The sequence below is a fragment of the Rhinatrema bivittatum genome, chromosome 2 (genome assembly GCF_901001135.1).
Source record: "Rhinatrema bivittatum chromosome 2, aRhiBiv1.1, whole genome shotgun sequence".
NCBI lineage: Eukaryota > Metazoa > Chordata > Amphibia > Gymnophiona > Rhinatrematidae > Rhinatrema > Rhinatrema bivittatum.
Window position 1 is genome coordinate 761,797,944 of NC_042616.1, and position 18,185 is coordinate 761,816,128.

An 18,185-nucleotide genomic window follows, 5' to 3' on the forward strand; every position below is an offset into this window, starting at 1 on the left:
GATGTGTGCTATGGCCTACATGGAAGAGGAGTAGGAGAGCTGCTGGAGGGGGTAAGTAAAGGTGGCTTTTTAAGTTTCTTGATTGTCTGCCATTTTAATTATTTAATATTATGTGATGTGTCTGCTTTTTTTAAATATTTTATTGGTGTTTGGAGAATTTTAAATAATTTTTTATGAGTTTTTAATTGTTGGATATTATTCTGTTCATAGCTGTTTTCAAACATTTATTCTGCTTATTAGTATAGTTTTACAATAACTTCTGTGTGGGGATCTATAGCTGCTTGCTAGTTCTGTTTTCCTAATAGAAGGTGAATTGGTTTTTAGGGCCTGATTTAATATTTGTAGTGTTGCCTTTTCATAGATAGGGTTGCTCCCGTTTGAGTGTATTCCATAATACAGGTGTAACTGTGTGCGGATTAGTTTATGTGCATTACTACAGATTCTGGGAGTATGTTAAGTCGGTTCTGTGTGTGTTACTGAGGTGAGATATTTTACTAGCATGTAAGTGTTTGTATCAGTCTTATTTGTTGTGTTTTCTCAAGAGGACATGCATTGGTGGGAAACTGCTGTCTTTTCATAAGTAGGGTTATTGAGCCTGGTGGTAGAAGGAGTTTAAGTTGCTGTTACTGAGATGACACCAGAACATCTTTTTTGTAGTGTGAATTGTATGGGGAATGTCATAATTCTGCTTTACATACATTATTGTGGGTCAGGGGGGTTCCCGTGGATACAAACTGTACTTTTACATCTAGCCCCGTGACGATCATGGGTTCAGTGTGTCATGCATGCGAGAACCATCTGTCAGGTGTGTCCTGACAGAAAAAAGTTGAGAACCACTGGTCTAGGAAACAGATAAGCATAGGGTAACCCACACGGCACAGCACAAACTACCATACTGGACAGACTGGATGGACCATTTGATCCTTTTCTGCCATCATTTCCATGTTTCTATAGCCCTCTCATATCACTTCCAGGACTCATTGATCCGATGTGATCTCAACCTACCTCTGATAGAAGAGAGAGAGGTGTCCCCCTATCTCCTGTTCCTGGGGGTGGGTCGGCAAACCTCCATTTGGAGGATCAGGAGGCTCCACTACCCGAACCTCTTGGCTGTTGGGGACAAAAAGACTGAGATCTACCAAAAGGTCGGGTTCTCTGAAGGATTGGTCCTCTATAGGGACGAAAATGCCTGGATCTCCTGGTACGGCCTCTCGTGTTAAAAAAGCATAGCATCTGCTTCTTATCCTCTGGCAAATGAGAAACAAGAGATTTGCCCCACTAACTGGCCAATTTTTCCAATTCGATCCCAAATAAAAGTAAGCTTTTAAAGGGCAATTTGGTGAGGGTAGCCCTGGAGGTCGCATCGGCTGAACAATTTCACAGCCATAACTGACACCTGGCCACTACTATGGAAGCCATTCCTCTGGCTGAAAAGCAGATCAAAGGGCAGCAGCTGGCTCCATAACTGCCCTGGGGTTCACTCCAGAGTTGTCAACCTCCTGGGAGAGAAACAACCAAGATCTAGCCACCAAAGAACAAGAAGCGATATGCAAGGTCATTGCCACTTCATCAAATACTTGCTTAAGGATAGACTCAATCCTTCTATCATGAGCATCCTTCAAGGCTACTCCTCCTTCCATGGGAATAGTGGCCCACTTGGAGACTGCACATACTAGGGCATCTACCTTCAGAAAACAAATGCTCTCTTGCACTGGGATCCAGAAGGTAAAGGATTTTTTTTTTTTTTTAATTATCTCTTTATTCAGTTTTCAAAATTTACATCAAGAAATCATCTCGACATATTATTATGTATACAACAAATATAACACCTTATTTCAAAATTATCAGGAAAATACAATAGCATACATTATTAAGTCCACCAATGACTCCAAGAATAACCTTTTACTCATAATATCTTCACAATAAAGGAGGAAAATCTAAATTTCAACTAGCTTTAAGAGGTAAAACTACATTAATTATGAGGGGTACATTCACAGACATTATGAGGCAACTACTACCGAGTACAAGGGTATCTCTTCAAGAGCGCTCTTCTAACATGTCACTCAGGAACTGTGTTAATTGTGAGGGTGTATAAAACAAATAGGATTTTTCCTTAAATTTAACATAACACTTGCATGGAAATTTTAACATAAACGTTGCTCCTATTTGTAACACTTGAGGTCTTAATATCAGGAATTGCCTTCGTTTCTTTTGAGTAGTCTTAGAAACGTCAGGAAACACTCTAACTTGCATTCCCAGAAATTTTTCAAGGCGGTATTTAAAGAATAATTTCAACAACCATTCTTTATCCATCTCCATTGCAAATGTTACTATCAATGTCGCAGGGTCAGCCAAGGCCTGATCAGAGGTTTCCAGAAAATCTGTAAGATTAAGTCCAATTCCTGTTTCTTTTTCTCCTCCTATTGCTCCCAAGGGCCCGACATTATCCCTCATAGATATTCTATCAACTTCACTTTTTCTCATTTCTTTCGCTGTAATATAGAACATACGTACTACTGGTGGAATCTGTTCTTGTCTCACTTTTAGTATCTCTTGGAGATATCTATTAAACATATCTCTGGGTAGAATATGTGGGACTTTTGGGAAATTCACCAGGCGCAGGTTTTTATTTTTTAAAGAATTTTCCAAATTTTCAATTTTACTCAACAGCGCCAATTTATCTTTAACCATCAGGTCATGTTTAACTTTGATAGATTCTAGTAATGGTGTTTTCTCCAAATGATGTTAATGCAAAACTTTAACCGTGTTCTCTAACATTTTAACACGAGTCTCATGATCCTGTACTGTTGACACAATAGGTTCAGTTCGTTCAATAACCAAATTTCCAAGTCTCTCCATAGCTTCCCAAATCATTTCCAGCGATATCGAATCAGGTTTTGGTAAAGAAAAAGGAGGAATTTTTAAACTTATCTGTCACGGAGTTGATGAGGTTCCCGGCATACTCGGACTCTCTAGACCTCTGTCTGGAATGCCGATATTCGCACCAAACCCCTCAGGGTGTTCTTCATTGCCGGTGTCTTCCAGATTAAGACTCCCTGCCCGGACATATCCTCCAGCTATTTCGGCTTGGGGGTCTACCGGGTCTCTCTCCGGATCACACAGCGACGCAGGTTTCCTCGGAGCCTCCCTCACCATCGGAGACAAGGTGGTTTCTGAGTCCGGCGGGGAACACGTATCCTCCAAGTCGGTTCCTAATGCTTGCGACTCGATCCCCGATGGCAAAATACCTCTTAGGACGTGAGCGTCCATTGGGCCAGTTTTCGGCATCTCGGGGGGCCCCCAGGGATGGTTCTCTCCTTCGCCCGCCATTTCCTGGCCGAATGGGGCATTGTAAGCAAAAAAAATCCAGGAAAATTGAGCAAAGGAAAACTGCCCACGCACACACAGCTAGTTCTCAGACGCCATCTTGGAGTCAGAAGGTAAAGGATTTCTAAAACCAGACCCCCTTCGAAATTTGCCTCTGGGGCACCCCACTCAAGATCAGTTAATTCTTGAATAGCTTCCATCACAGGGAAAAAAAACAAACTCTTCTCTTATCTAGTATAGACACAATAAATTGAGATTTTGACTCTGGGACATCTTATGTATCCATTTTCCTAGACTTATCTGCTGCTTTCGACACAGTTAATCATGAAACCTTATTTTCTTGCCTTGGGAACATAGGAATTTCCCGATCCATCATGTCATGGTTTTCATCCTAAACAATCGATTCCAGCAAATACACTTAAATTTCTCTACTTCCTCCTGGTTTCCTCTCAACACTGGCATACCTCAAGGCTCGGCACTCTCCGCAGCGCTATTTAACATCTGTAGATGTTAAATAGCTGATTTCCACCTTAGGAGTCCCATATCGTATATGTTGACGACATCCAATTCTACTTTCTTACTTGACAGTCCTGACATTCCACCTCCTAATTTATCACTTTATACCTGTCTTCTGTGAAGTCATGGTTACTCCACAACAAACTTTCTTTAAATCTCTCAAAGACTTATCAAGACTTATCATGATATCCCTAATTCTTTATCTATTAATGATACTCCTATCAAAATTTTTCTCATAGTTCGCCTCCTTGGCATTTTCCTCCATTCAAAACTTGACATGAAAACTCAAATTAAGTCAGTAATTAAATCAACCTTCTATAAACTTCCCTTCCTCAGACATGTCAACTTTCTTTTTGATCCTACAGCCTTTCGCACTATACTACAATATTGAGTCCTTACTGGGCTAAAAAATGAAATTTCAGACCTATTAGTAAAAATTTGTAACCTATCATTAAAATCATCCATTGTACCTGAAGACTGGAGGATAGCAAATGTAACCCCAATATTTAAAAAGGGCTCCAGGGGCGATCCGGGAAACTACAGACCGGTTAGCCTGACTTCAGTGCCAGGGAAAATAGTGGAAAGTGTTCTAAACATCAAAATCACAGTACTTATAGAAAGACATGGTTTAATGGAACAAAGTCAGCATGGCTTTACCCAGGGCAAGTCTTGCCTCACAAATCTGCTTCACTTTTTTGAAGGAGTTAATAAACATGTGGATAAAGGTGAACCAGTAGATGTAGTATACTTGGATTTTCAGAAGGCGTTTGATAATGTTCCTCAAGAGAGGCTTCCAGGAAAAGTAAAAAGTCATGGGATAGGTGGCGATGTCCTTTCGTGGATTGCAAACTGGCTAAAAGACAGGAAACAGAGAGTAGGATTAAATGGACAATTTTCTCAGTGGAAGGGAGTGGACAGTGGAGTGCCTCAGGGATCTGTATTGGGACCCTTACTTTTCAATATATTTATAAATGATCTGGAAAGAAATACGACGAGTGAGATAATCAAATTTGCAGATGACACAAAATTGCTCAGAGTAGTCAAATCACAAGCAGATTGTGATAAATTGCAGGAAGACCTTGTGAGACTGGAAAATTGGGCATACAAATGGCAGATGAAATTTAATGTGGATAAGTGCAAGGTGATGCATATAGGGAAAAATAACCCATGCTATAATTACACAATATTGGGTTCCATATTAGGTGCTACAACCCAAGAAAGAGATCTAGGCGTTATAGTGGATAACACATTGAAATCGTCGGTTCAGTGTGCTGCGGCAGTCAAAAAAGCAAACAGAATGTTGGGAATTATTAGAAAGGGAATGGTGAATAAAACGTAAAATGTCATAATGCCTCTGTATTGCTCCATGGTGAGACCGCACCTTGAATACTGTGTACAATTCTGGTCGCCGCATCTCAAAAAAGATATAATTGCGATGGAGAAGGTACAGGGAAGGGCTACCAAAATGATAAGGGGAATGGAACAGCTTCCCTATGAGGAAAGACTAAAGAGGTTAGGACTTTTCAGCTTGGAGAAGAGACGACTGAGGGGGGATATGATAGAGGTGTTTAAAATCATGAGATGTCTAGAACGGGTAGATGTGAATCGGTTATTTACTCTTTCGGATAGTAGAAAGACTAGGGGGCACTCCATGAAGTTAGCATGGGGCACATTTAAAACTAATCGGAGAAAGTTCTTTTTTACTCAACGCACAATTAAACTCTGGAATTTGTTGCCAAAGGATGTGGTTAGTGCAGTTAGTATAACTGTGTTTAAAAAAGGATTGGATAAGTTCTTGGGAGGAGAAGTCCATTACCTGCTATTAAGTTCAATTAGAGAATAGCCACTGCCATTAGCAATGGTAACATGGAATAGACTTAGCTTTTGGGTACTTGCCAGGTTCTTATGGCCTGGATTGGCCACTGTTGGAAACAGGATGCTGGGCTTGATGGACCCTTGGTCTGACCCAGTATGGCATTTTCTTATGTTCTTGGCCTTCCTTTAACTTCTACTAAACCCCTTCAACTATCGCAAAATGCAGCAGCACGTCTTCTGACCAACACCAAATTACATGAACACATTTCACCCGTGCGCCTAAAGTTAAATTAGCTACCAATTTCTTGGAGAATTAAATACAGAATCCTAACCATTTTACACAACCTGATTCACAACCACAATAGCCCATGGTTTTCCACAACTCATCTTTACACCCCTTCATAAACCCTCCGATCTCAAAACCAGTTTCTTCTACAGGTTCCCTCCCCCAAATCAACTAGACTTCAATATAACAAGCGAGCGGGACTTTTCCCATCGCTGGACCCATCTTATGGAATTCCCTTCCCAATTCCATCAGAATTTTAAGCGACAAACAAGATTTTAAGAAATCCCTAAAGCACTATCTATTTAAACAGGCTTTCAAAGAATATTTATGATTTTATTTTGTCTGATTTTGTCCACTGATGCTCTTTACTTGCTTGAGTATGCCCACTTACATTTCCTACTTTAGTCTGTCTCTCTTCATTATATATGCTTATTCATTTACTGATCTTATATGTTTAATTTAATCTATTTAAATAAATAAATAAATAAAATTATGGCAGACAGTGTGCTGAAGCATGGGCCGGAGGCGCGCGTCTACCTTTTTTTTTTTTGTACGTCCAAAAATACTAGGATGTTTCATTCCTAGACATTCCAATGCCTGGGCATCCAAAACTTAGGTGTCCCAAAAATAAGCGCCGTAAAACAATTTAAGCGCACAATGCAACTTGCGCACACAGGTAAGTGTGCAGCCAATTAAGATGCCGCTTAACTCATATGCACATAATACAAGGCCCAACTAAGCACCCAAAAACTGGACGCACAACCTGGACACACAGCTAGATGCACACGCCAAACCAATAACCCTGTAGAGGGCAGCCTAAAAGAACGTGAAATGTCGTTGCAACCTACCATGAAGCACGCAGGAAAAAGCTTCGGAGTGGGGCCTAGCCTACAGAGGCTGCTCAACCCGCCAGGCTGCCAACGTCCGTCGACATCTCACAGAGCAGGACGAACATCGGATCGGAACACGGAGCACAGAGACCAGAAAAAGGAGGAAACCCTACACTACAAAAGGCAAGCCTCCTTTTACATCTCTGTAAATATATAACTTTTTTTTTTTTAATATGTTTAAAACTTACCTGAGCTCAGCCTTACCTGGCTGAGTACAGAGACTGTCTCCAACTGTGGGGAGAGAGGGCATATTCCTTCATCACCACACTCTGCTTCCTGCACCCACTTTCAGCTGCTTAAGCAACTAAGTCCATGCCAGCTGAAAAAACAGTTAGCGAACCAAGGCACTCATCTGAGGGACCATGGAAATCACCTCAGGAATTCTCAACTGGGGGAGGGACCATTTGGTATCACAGCAGGAGAGCAGGGTGAATGTAATATCCTTAATTCTCCTTTTTCAAAATGAAGCAATCCCCAGCATAGCAATTATTAAAATGAATATCAACATGATTCATGAATTTTACAAGTGCATAAGAACATAAGGCTTGCCATAATGGGTCAGACCAAGGATCCATCAAGCCCAGTATCCAGTTTCCAACAATGGCCAAGCCAGGTCACAAGTACCTGATAAGATCCCAAGGGGTAGATAGGTTCCAAGCTGCTTATTCTTGGAATAAGCAGTGGATTTCTGCAAATCTACCTTAATGGTTAATGGACTTTTCCTCCAGGAACTTATCCAAATCTTTTTTAAACGCAACTACACATAGGTTTCATCACATCCTCTGGCAACAAATTCCAGTTTTAAATGTATTACACCTAGTAACTTCACTGTGTACCCCTGGTCTTTGTACTTTTCAAAAGAGTAAACGACCTATTAACGTTTACTCATTCCATTCCACTCATTATTTTATAGGCCTCTATCATATCTTCCCTCAGCCGTCTCTTCTTCAAGCTGAAGAATTCTAACCTCTTTAGCCAGCCTTTCTTCATAAAGGAATTGTTTCATCCCCATTATCATCTTAGTTGGTTAAGCACACCCCTACGATACCACACACCAAAACGTAATCTCTGATCCTCTAACACTGGTCTTCTCCACATCCCCACACCAAAAGAAGCTCATCTATCCACAACAAGAGAAGGCGCACTGTCCATAGCCGGACCCTCACTTTGGAACAACCTTCCAGCACAACTCAGATCGGAACCCTCAACACAGCTCTTTAAAAAAACTCCTAAAACCCTGGCTCTTCCGCGAAGCCTTCCCCCAATGATCCTATCCCCCCACCACCTTTCCTTGCAGCACCACACTTCCCATCCGACCCTTGTCACACAGTCTCTGACTCCATGTTTCCCATGACGCATGGCAAATGCATAAATAAATAAATGAAACCCCTAGTGCATATTTACAGAGCCCTTGTATATAATCCTCGACATACAATCCTGGTGTATAACCTTTGTATATAGTCCCTTTGTTATATAACCATTGTATAAAAATCCACTGTATATTGAAACCAACACTTGAACTAACCTCCCGCTCCCTCTAAGTAACCAACTAAATATGGCCCTTAGTGACCTTGGGCAAGTCACTTTACCCTCCATCACCTCAGGTACAAAACTTAGATTGTAAGCCCTCTGGGGATAGGAAAATACCTACAGTACCTGAATGTAAACAGATGTGATATCTCTGATCGAATGTCAGTATATAAAAATAATAAATACATAAATAAAATCTTGGTCACCTTTCTCTGTACCTTTCCTAATTCTGCTATACCTTTCTTGAGATGTGGTGAGCAGAACTGCACACAATACTCAAGAAGAGGTCGCACCATGGAGCAATTCAGAGGCATTATGATATTATCTGTTTTAGTCTCTTCCTTTCCTAACAATCCCCAGCATTCTTTTTGCTTTCTTGGCTGCTGCTGCACACTGAGCAGAACATTTCAATGCATTTTCAACGATGACACCTAGAGCCTTTTCTTGAGTGGCGATTCTTAATGTGGAACCTTGCATTATGTAGTTATAATTTGGGTTACGCTTCCCTAAGTGCATCATTTTGCACTTATCCACACTAAATTTCATTTGTCATTTGCAAGACCAGTCTCCCAGTTTTGCAATATCCTCTTGCAATTTCTCACAATCCTTTTGTGATTTAATAAGTTTGAATTATTTTGTGCCATCTGCAAATTTGATCACCTCACTTGCTATTCCTATTTCCAGGTCATTTATAAATATATTAAAGGGCATGGAGCTCTCCTGGATTCACATTTTTTCCACTGGGAAAATTTACCATTTAGCCCTACACTTAAATAAAATAAATAAAATACACTTTGTTTTCTATCTTTTAACCAGTTGGCAATCCACAATAGATTACTGCCCCCTATCCCATGACTTTTTTAATTTCCTAAGAAGTCTCTAATGAGGGTCTGTGTCAAATGCTTTCTGGAAATCCAGATACACTATATCAAGTGGCTCACCTTTATCCACATTTATTTACATCCTCAAAAAAATGTAGGAAATTGGTGCGGGAAGACTTCCCTTGGCTAAATCCATGTCGGCTTTTTCCCATTAAACTATGCTTATCTAAATGTTCAGCAATGTTGTTCTTTATGATAGTTTCTACCATTTTACCTGGCACAGTCGTCAGACTCACTGGTTTGTAATTTTCTGGATCACAACTTGATTCCTTTTTAAAAATTGGCATTATATTTGCAACCATCCAGTCTTTAGGTACCACAGATGATATTATTGATAGTTTACAAATTTCTAATATCAGGTCTACAATTTCATTTCTCAGTTCTTTCAGCACTCTAGGATATATACTATCTGGTCAGGTAATATGCTACTCTTTAGTTTGTCAATTTGCACTAGTACATCTTCTAGGTTCATTGATATTTGTTTCAGTTCATCTGAATCATCACCTTTGAATATCATTAATCATGTTTCTTTAAAAGGCTGTACACTTAATTTTACTATAGCTTAACTAGATTATAAAATTAATTCTACCTGGCAACTGATGAATTTTCATAATCACCAACATACATTGCTTCATAATGATTAAGAATTTTTTAATTTAGTGCATTGAATTGTGATTGGATACACTAGAACAGAAGCTATCGATAATGAGAAAGCTAATGCCACTGTTGACTTCAGTGAAAATCTTGTGATATTAGTTGCCAGTTTTATGGAAACATAAATTCTTACATTACTAAATCACCCAACTTAAGACTGCAGGGAATGTTCACAAAAATTACAAATCTCACCATAAAAGATTATTTGGATAACAGGAGACTTGTTTGAACATTATGATTATGATGGTGTTTATATGGTTTAACTCTTCAGCCAAAACACGGCCCATATTCTGTCTGCATAGATTTTTTTTTCCAAGTGTCTCTCAATGGTCAGTCTTTGTGTAAGTCTTCAGAGGGATAACAGTGTTAGCCTAGTGTAGCAAAAAATGACAGGATTCGAGTGGTACCTTATTATCTAAGCAATTTATTAAAACATGTCTATAAGATGCCATTCGACTCCTGTCATTCAGACTTTGTACAATGCCCGAATCAATAGTAGTATTCATTTGGGGGGGGGGGGGGGGGGGGGGGGGAGTTTACAACACTTTGTAAAGCTAGGTGGAGATGTTCTAGTGAGTTATATTCCTAAGGAGTTATAAGAAAGTTAAGCACCTATTTCGTATTATATGCATAAAGTTATATTATCATAAATTTGATTGGGGAGGTTGCCAGTAATGGAATAATCGCATATTTTTAAGCCTTTTACATTGTTTGCTATTCCAGTTACCTATTTATCAGTGCAAATACCTTTCGGACTACTACCTACCAAATAATGCGACAGATTTCCTCTAGCGTGGATTGCCCCTGCCTCAGAAGTTGGCCCCGCCCCCAGATCTTCCCACCCTTCCCGGCACTTTTAGATTTGGGCCAGAGCTTCGGCAGAGACCAATCGAGCAGCTAGCACCTCGCCCACATTTCAGAACAGAGCCGCCCGAAATGACAGCACAGGCTCCGCGCTCCCCTGCCAGATCCAGCTACGCTGCATCCACAGGATCGCCTCGCTAGCTACCGTTTCGCTTGCTCTTCATGTTACCTGAACAAAAAAGCGATTTAGCCGTATGCATCTCAAGGAGGCTGTCTATCATCTACCTCATAGCAATGGCCAAACCCAGGGAAGAGATCGGAAGGGGGAGAGGAGTGGAACCGGATCCTAGATTGTGTCCAGAACCACAATATTTATGGCTACTCACACTGCTCCGCACGGGGGCCCTACTCCCACCAGAGCCACGGTTCGCCTTGCTTCGCGCCGGGGTCTCTAGAGATAGGAAGTCGGCGGTAGTTTCCAACAATGAGGTGGTGGGAGAGTCTCTGAGAATAGGAGCTAGAGCCACAGCATCCGTGGCTCCACCGGTGCCCGACACGCTGCTCCTCAACATCACCATCTTCTTAATCTTTTCCTGGAATCACTTCATTAGTTACGCCCTGCTGACAGTTCTTACTCCCAACTGCTATAATCGCAGAAACGAGACGTCGCTACCACCACCAACTGCAACAACTCCTAGGCTCCGAATTCTGGCGCCACTAACTTGCAGGAGGCGGTGCCTCCGAGACGTATTCTTCCGCTTCTCAAACTGAGCGCTTAGTCACCGTAGTGCCTACAAAGTCAGGCCCCCCTCAAAAAAAAAAAAATAATAATAATAATTGTCATGGGCTCTGTAACTACATTTCTATGCAGGCGGGATTTCTATTATCCTATCTAAAGAGACGAATGGACTTTGTTGTTTTTCAGGGGAGTCTTCCCGCGGACGGAGCTAACCAATAGCAACAAAGCAAAACGAGAAAAAAACCATGTTTTAGAATTTTTGGCGCGCGAATGCCCTGCCTTTTTCTGAGTGGCTACCCCTGGCGCGTTCTTCACGCTCCTCCTCTCGTTTAAAAAAAAAGTTCAGGACAGGTAGGGCGGCCAATAGCAGTTTCGTAGTCAACAAGAAAGCTGGAAATTGAAGAGGACTTTATAGAGCTGATTCCGAATCAGTGATTCGTCTCGTTTTAATTTAGACGCTTTTGCTTCACACCCCGGTAATGGCAGCTGTTGATTCTCGAGTTAGTTTCCACATTTTTTTGATGTTATATAAATAACTTTTTCCATTAAATTTTATTTTGACGCTTTTATAGCCTACTTACCATAACGTTAAGTAACTTTTTAAAAATGAAATTATCCAATAAATCTGCTTGCATACCTATCCAGTGAGTTATGTAAAAAAATACAGCAATTACAGCAATTACAGCATCCACGCCGAGGACTTCCTATACAGGATCTCAAATAGCTTAGCTTTGTTTAGCTAACATGGAAGGAAGGAGAAAAGAGTAAATGTGGGGTCTTAGCTAGGGGAAGAGGAATTACAACTAGTACCTTTAGTCACTTCTTGGCACTAAAGTGAAACTAGCTAGAAGAATGAATGTAAGCAGATAGGATTTAAAGAACACACGTTCAAATAATTTGAACTAGAGTAACTAAAGGGGGGGGGGGTTCGATGGTTTTTAGAACTCGCTGAATACTAAATTTTTTTTCAGTTTCTCATAATTCTGTGTATTTTGCTATTGTTAGAGTAATTCTGAGATGGCACATAAAATAAAAGGTCTGATGCTGATTTTTCATCTGCATTGTCACTATTTCAGAATTTTTCTTTATGAGAAAACTGTTTACAGTTGGTTGCAGTCGTCACTTTGCATTAAGACTGGGATCCACTACAACAACATATATATAAGCCACATAAGAACATGCCATACTGGGTCAGACCAAGGGTCCATCAAGCCCAGCATCCTGTTTCCAACAGTGGCCAATCCAGGCCATAAGAACCTGGCAGGTACCCAAAAACTAAGGCTATTCCATGTTACTGTTGGTAGTAATAGCAGTGGCTATTTTCTAAGTCAACTTAATTAATAGCAGGTAATGGACTTCTCCTCCAAGAACTTATCCAATCCTTTTTTAAACACAGCTATACTAACTGCACTAACCACATCCTCTGGCAACAAATTCCAGAGTTTAATTGTGTGTTGAGTAAAAAAGAACTTTCTCCGATTAGTTTTAAATGTACCACACGCTAACTTCATGGAGTGCCCCCTAGTCTTTCTATTATCCGAAAGAGTAAATAACCGATTCACATCTACCCGTTCTAGACCTCTCATGATTTTAAATACCTCCATCATATCCCCCCCTCAGCCGTCTCTTCTCCAAGCTGAAAAGTCCTAACCTCTTTAGTCTTTCCTCAAAGGGGAACTGTTCCATTCCCCTTATCATTTTGGTAGCCCTTCTCTGTACCTTCTCCATTGCAATTATATCTTTTTTGAGATGCGGCGACCACAATTGTACACAGTATTCAAGGTGCAGTCTCACCATGGAGCGATACAGAGGCATTATGACATTTTCCATTTTATTCACCATTCCCTTTCTAATAATTCCCAACATTCTGTTTGCTTTTTTGACTGCCGCAGCACACTGAACCGACGATTTCAATGTGTTATCCACTATGACACCTAGATCTCTTTCTTGGGTTGTAGCACCTAATATGGAACCCAACATTGTGTAATTATAGCATGGGTTATTTTTCCCTATATGCATCACCTTGCACTTATCCACATTAAATTTCATCTGCCATTTGGATGCCCAATTTTCCAGTCTCACAAGGTCTTCCTGCAATTTATCACAATCTGCTTGTGATTTAACTACTCTGAACAATTTTGTGTCATCTGCAAATTTGAATATCTCACTCGTCGTATTTCTTTCTAGATCATTTATAAATATATTGAAAAGTAAGGGCCCCAATACAGATGCCTGAGGCACTCCTCTGCCCACTCCCTTCCACTGAGAAAATTGTCCATTTAATCCTACTCTCTGTTTCCTGTCTTTTAGCCAGTTTGTAATCCATGAAAGGATATCGTCACCTATACTATGACTTTTTACTTTTCCCAGAAGCCTCTCATGAGGAACTTTATCAAACGCCTTCTGAAAATCCAAGTACACTACATCTACCGGTTCACCTTTATCCACATGTTTATTAACTCCAGAAGTTTTTGCGCTTCAAGGTCTTGGGTCAGCACTTCCAGTTTCAAGCCCTCCCATTTGGTCTCACCACAGCGCCCCAAACTTTCGCCAAGGTGATGGTGGTAGTTGCAGCCTTTCTTCGCAAGGAAGGGATTCTGGTCCATCCGTATCTGGATGACTGGTTGATTCGAGGCAAGTCCCGGGAGGATTGTGAACGATTGGTATGGACGGTGAGGTTCACCTTACAGTCGCTCGGGTGGATCATCAACTTGCAGAAGAGTCATCTGGAACCCACCCAGAAACTGGTGTACTTGGGAGCGCTATTCGTTCCCTTATGCGGCAAGGTGTTCCTGGCGGAGGATCATATGATGAAGTTACAAGGTCAGGTCCAAGCTCTGATGCTGATGGAGAATCCCACAGTGTGGCACCATCTGCAGTCTTGGGATCCATGGCTTCCACCTTGGCCTTGGTCCCCTGGGCATTTGCGCATTTACATCCCTTACAACGTGCGCTGTTGTCATGATGGAAACCGGTGTCGGAAAAGTTCCATATCCCTATGCCACTGCTTTCCGAGTCCAGAGCCAGTCTGTCGTGGTGACTGTTGCACGACAATCTGGGCTGGGGGGTGGACCTGGACAATCCGGATTGATGATAATCTCCACCGATGCCAGCCTGGCTGGATGGGGAGCAGTATGTGCAGACAGATCCGCCCAAGGGCTTTGGTCCCCATCGGAGGGGTCCTGGTCCATCAATCGCCTCGAGACCAGAGCGGTTCACCTTGCCCTTCAGGCATTTCTACCCTGGATCAAGGGCAGAATGGTTCGAGTGTTCTCAGACAATGCGACGACGGTGGCTTACATCAACAGACAAGGAGGGACAAGAAGTCCTGCAGTGGCGCTCGAGGCGCGATGTTACTTATCTGGCAGTGGACCCTTGGTCCAAAGTAGAGTTAGCGCTAACTAGGAGGGTAAACCCTCTTAGGTCCCTACCATTGGAAGGCGAGGCCTGATGATGTAGACATGGAAAGAAGACTTCACCCTGGAAGCTCGCGATTCCCCCAAGTGGAGCCTGTAGGAACCCAGCTGCTGGGACTTAGGAGACTCCCTGAAGACCGAAGAAGATCTGGATGCAGGCGCCTCCTGCAGGTCGTGTAATCCAGATAGCTGGTGACTCCAGCAGGTTGAAGTCAATTCAAGTGTAGATATCCGAAGAGTGGTCCGAAGCCGGTCCAAGGGTCGAAGCCAGACGAATGGTGGGAAGCCGGTCCAGGGTTCGAAGCCAGAAGAATCCGTCCGAGAGGAGAATCAGGAACAAGAACCAAGAAGAACAGGAACCAGGCGAGCAGGCAGCGGATCAAGAACTCGAGGCACATGAACTCACAGGACCAAGAGCCAAGATACCAAGGCAAGGTCTGAGGAGCAGAACTTGCCTTAAATACATGAAACCAGGAAGGACTGCTATAGAGGAGCCATGACCATTTCCTGTCATTTTCCCTTTAAATTACCTCAGCAACCATGCACGCGGCTCTAGGAGACCCGGCGGGGGCAGAGTCAGCAGAAGAGGCGGCCATCTTGGAAGCGGCACAGCCGCGAAGAAACTTCAGCAGCGGCTCCTGGCTCCCACGGGCGTCCCAAGGGGAGCCCAATGCCGCAAGTAAGTGGCCGGCCCCGGTCGCGGACCGCCACAGCCAGTGGCCGTAACAGTACCCCCTCCTTTAGGTCTCCCCCTAGAAGGCCTGGGCTTTCCTAGGTGATCTATGTGAAAGTTGTGTATGAGGTTCTTATCCAGAATGTTCTTAGCAGGCTCCCAGGAATTCTCCTCAGGCCGGCGTCCCTCCCAAGCTAGGAGATACTCCCACTTCCTGCCTCGTCTGTGGACATCGAGAACCTCACGAACCTGGTATATAGGGTCTTCCTCCGCTGTAGGTTGCGGAGCTGCAGGAACCTTCCAAGTAGGCCAAGTAAGAACCAAGGGCTTCAAGAGAGACACGTGGAAAGAACTGTGGATTCTTAATGTGACAGGAAGACGAAGTTGATAGGTCATGGGACCCAGCTGCCGCAGCACCGGGAAGGGACCTATGTAGCGAGGAGCAAGTCGCATTAATGGAACCCGTAGATGAATATGCCTGGTGCTAAGCCACACCTTTTCTCCTGGACGGAAACTAGGAGCTGGTCTTCGGTGTTTGTCTGCAAATTTTTTCGCGGTGCGGGCCGCCCGAGTAGCATTTGCTGGGTATGCACCCAGAGTCTTTTCAATTGAGTTGCCGTTAGCTGTGCTGCTGGTGAGGGAACAGGCAATGGCAGGGGTAACGGTGGCCTGGGATGTCGACCAAAAACAATTTGAAATGGAGAAGCCCCATTCGAAGTACAGGCATGAGAGTTGTGGGAGAACTCGGCCCAAGGAAGAAGTGCTGCCCAATCGTCCTGACGGGTGTTAACATATAAACGTAGAAATTGTTTCAAGGTACGATTAGTCCATTCCACTTGACTGTTGGCTTGTGGATGGAACGCCATGGTAAAGTCCAAAGAAATACAAAACTTCTTGCAGAGATTGGACCAATATCGGGCCGTGAATTGAGGTCCGCGATCAGATGCGATGTGCTGTGGCAGTCCATGGAGGCGGAAAATATGAGACATGAATAGTTGGGCCAGGCGAGGAGCAGATAGGAGGGAGGGAAGTGGGGTGAAATGGGCCATTTTGGAGAATCGGTCCACTACTACCCATATTACTGTATTGCCCTCAGAGGGTGGAAGATCCACGATGAAGTCTGTGGAAATGTGAGTCCATGGCTTCATGGGCGTAGGAAGCGGTTATAAGAGATCCCAAGTTTTTCCTGTTGGAATTTTATGTTGGGCACAGCTTGGGCAAGAATCCTGGATGTCCAGCCAACTGGGAGTCATGTGCCCAGGCTAGCACCTTGCTACGGAGCCTCTTTGGCACCACAGTTTTCCCCAGTGGTACTGTAAAGGTAGCAGAGATGATGATACGAGCCGGGTCGATGATATGCTGAATGGGCTCATCCGAGTCTTCTGCAGAGAAAGAGCGGGACAGGGCATCTGCCTTAATGTTCTTATTAGTGGGTCGATAGTGGAGTTCGAAATGAAAACGTGAGAAGAAGAGCACCCATCGAGCTTGGCGCGGGTTAAGACGTTGGGCCTCTTGGAGATATCTCAAGTTCTTATGGTCAGTAAAAATGGTTATACGATGTTGTGCTCCCTCAAGCCATTGACACCATTCTTCTAGCGCAAGCTTAATGGCTAGAAGTTCCTTGTCACCAATAGAGTAATTATGTTCTGCCGGAGAGAATTTTCTAGAAAAGTAGGAGCATGGATGAGATGTTCCAGATATGTCATTTTGGCTGAGCACTGCTCCTACTCCTACAGTGGAGGCGTCTACTTCTACCGTAAATGGACGTCTATGATCCGGGTGCCGAAGGCAAGGTTTCTGCAGGAAGGATTTCTTAAGGTCCCGGAAGGCTTCTTCAGCTTCAACAGGCCACGCCTTGATGTCCGCCCCCTTGCGAGTTAGAGCAGTGAGGGGAGCAGCCAGTTTGAAAAAGTTCCGGATAAAACTACGATAGTAGTTGGTGAAACCCAGAAAGCATTGGAGCGCACGTAACCCAGTAGGCTGAGGCCATTCTTGAATACATTTTAACTTGGAGGGATCCATTTGGAAGCCCAGATTGGAAATAATGTACCCCAAGAAGGTTAGAGATTCTTTTTCAAAGACACATTTTTCAACCTTGGCAAAAAGTCTATTCTCTCTTAAGCGTTGTAAAACATGTTGCAATGCATCTGTAGATCCCGGGAAAAAATCAATATGTTGTCCAAGTAGACTACCACACATACACAGATCAAGTCTCGAAATATTTCATTAATAAAGTGCTGGAAGACTGCAGGAGCATTAGTTAGACCGAAGGCATGACGAGATATTCATAATGGCCGTCCCTGGTATTAAAAGCCGTCTTCCACTCATCATCCTCTCGTATCCTGATCAAATTGTATGCTCCTCGTAGGTCTAATTTTGAGAACACCCTGGCTCCCTGTAAGCGGTCAAAGAGTTTGGCTATTAATGGTAGTGGATAGCGGTCCTTGATAGTAATAGCATTAAGCCCCTGAAAATCGATACAGGTCGCAAAGTCCCATTTTTTTTCCCCAACAAAGAAAAAACCAGCCCCGGCTGGGGACTTGGACTGTCTGATAAACCCCTTCTTGAGATTGTCCTGAATATATTCAGCCATAGCCCGCATCTCTGGGACGGATAAGGGATAAACTCTTCCACGAGGCGGAGTGGTTCCAGGG

General features: G+C 43.0%; 2 protein-coding genes across 2 annotated transcripts in view; one reads left to right on the forward strand and one right to left on the reverse strand.

Moving 5' to 3' along the window:
• ATAD2 (ATPase family AAA domain containing 2) overlaps nucleotides 1–11,778 on the reverse strand; it is a 471,993-nt gene extending 460,215 nt beyond the window's left edge. Inside the window, exon 1 of the mRNA XM_029591972.1 lies at nucleotides 11,090–11,778. Within this exon, the coding sequence (XP_029447832.1) occupies nucleotides 11,090–11,281 (192 nt within the window). The 5' untranslated portion in view covers nucleotides 11,282–11,778. The remainder of the gene's footprint in view (nucleotides 1–11,089) is intronic.
• Nucleotides 11,779–11,812: 34 nt separating this feature from the next.
• The window catches only part of WDYHV1 (WDYHV motif containing 1), a 63,219-nt gene continuing 56,846 nt past the window's right edge, over nucleotides 11,813–18,185 (forward strand). The window contains exon 1 of the mRNA XM_029591975.1: nucleotides 11,813–11,918. The gene's annotated coding sequence lies outside the window, so the exon portion shown is untranslated. The remainder of the gene's footprint in view (nucleotides 11,919–18,185) is intronic.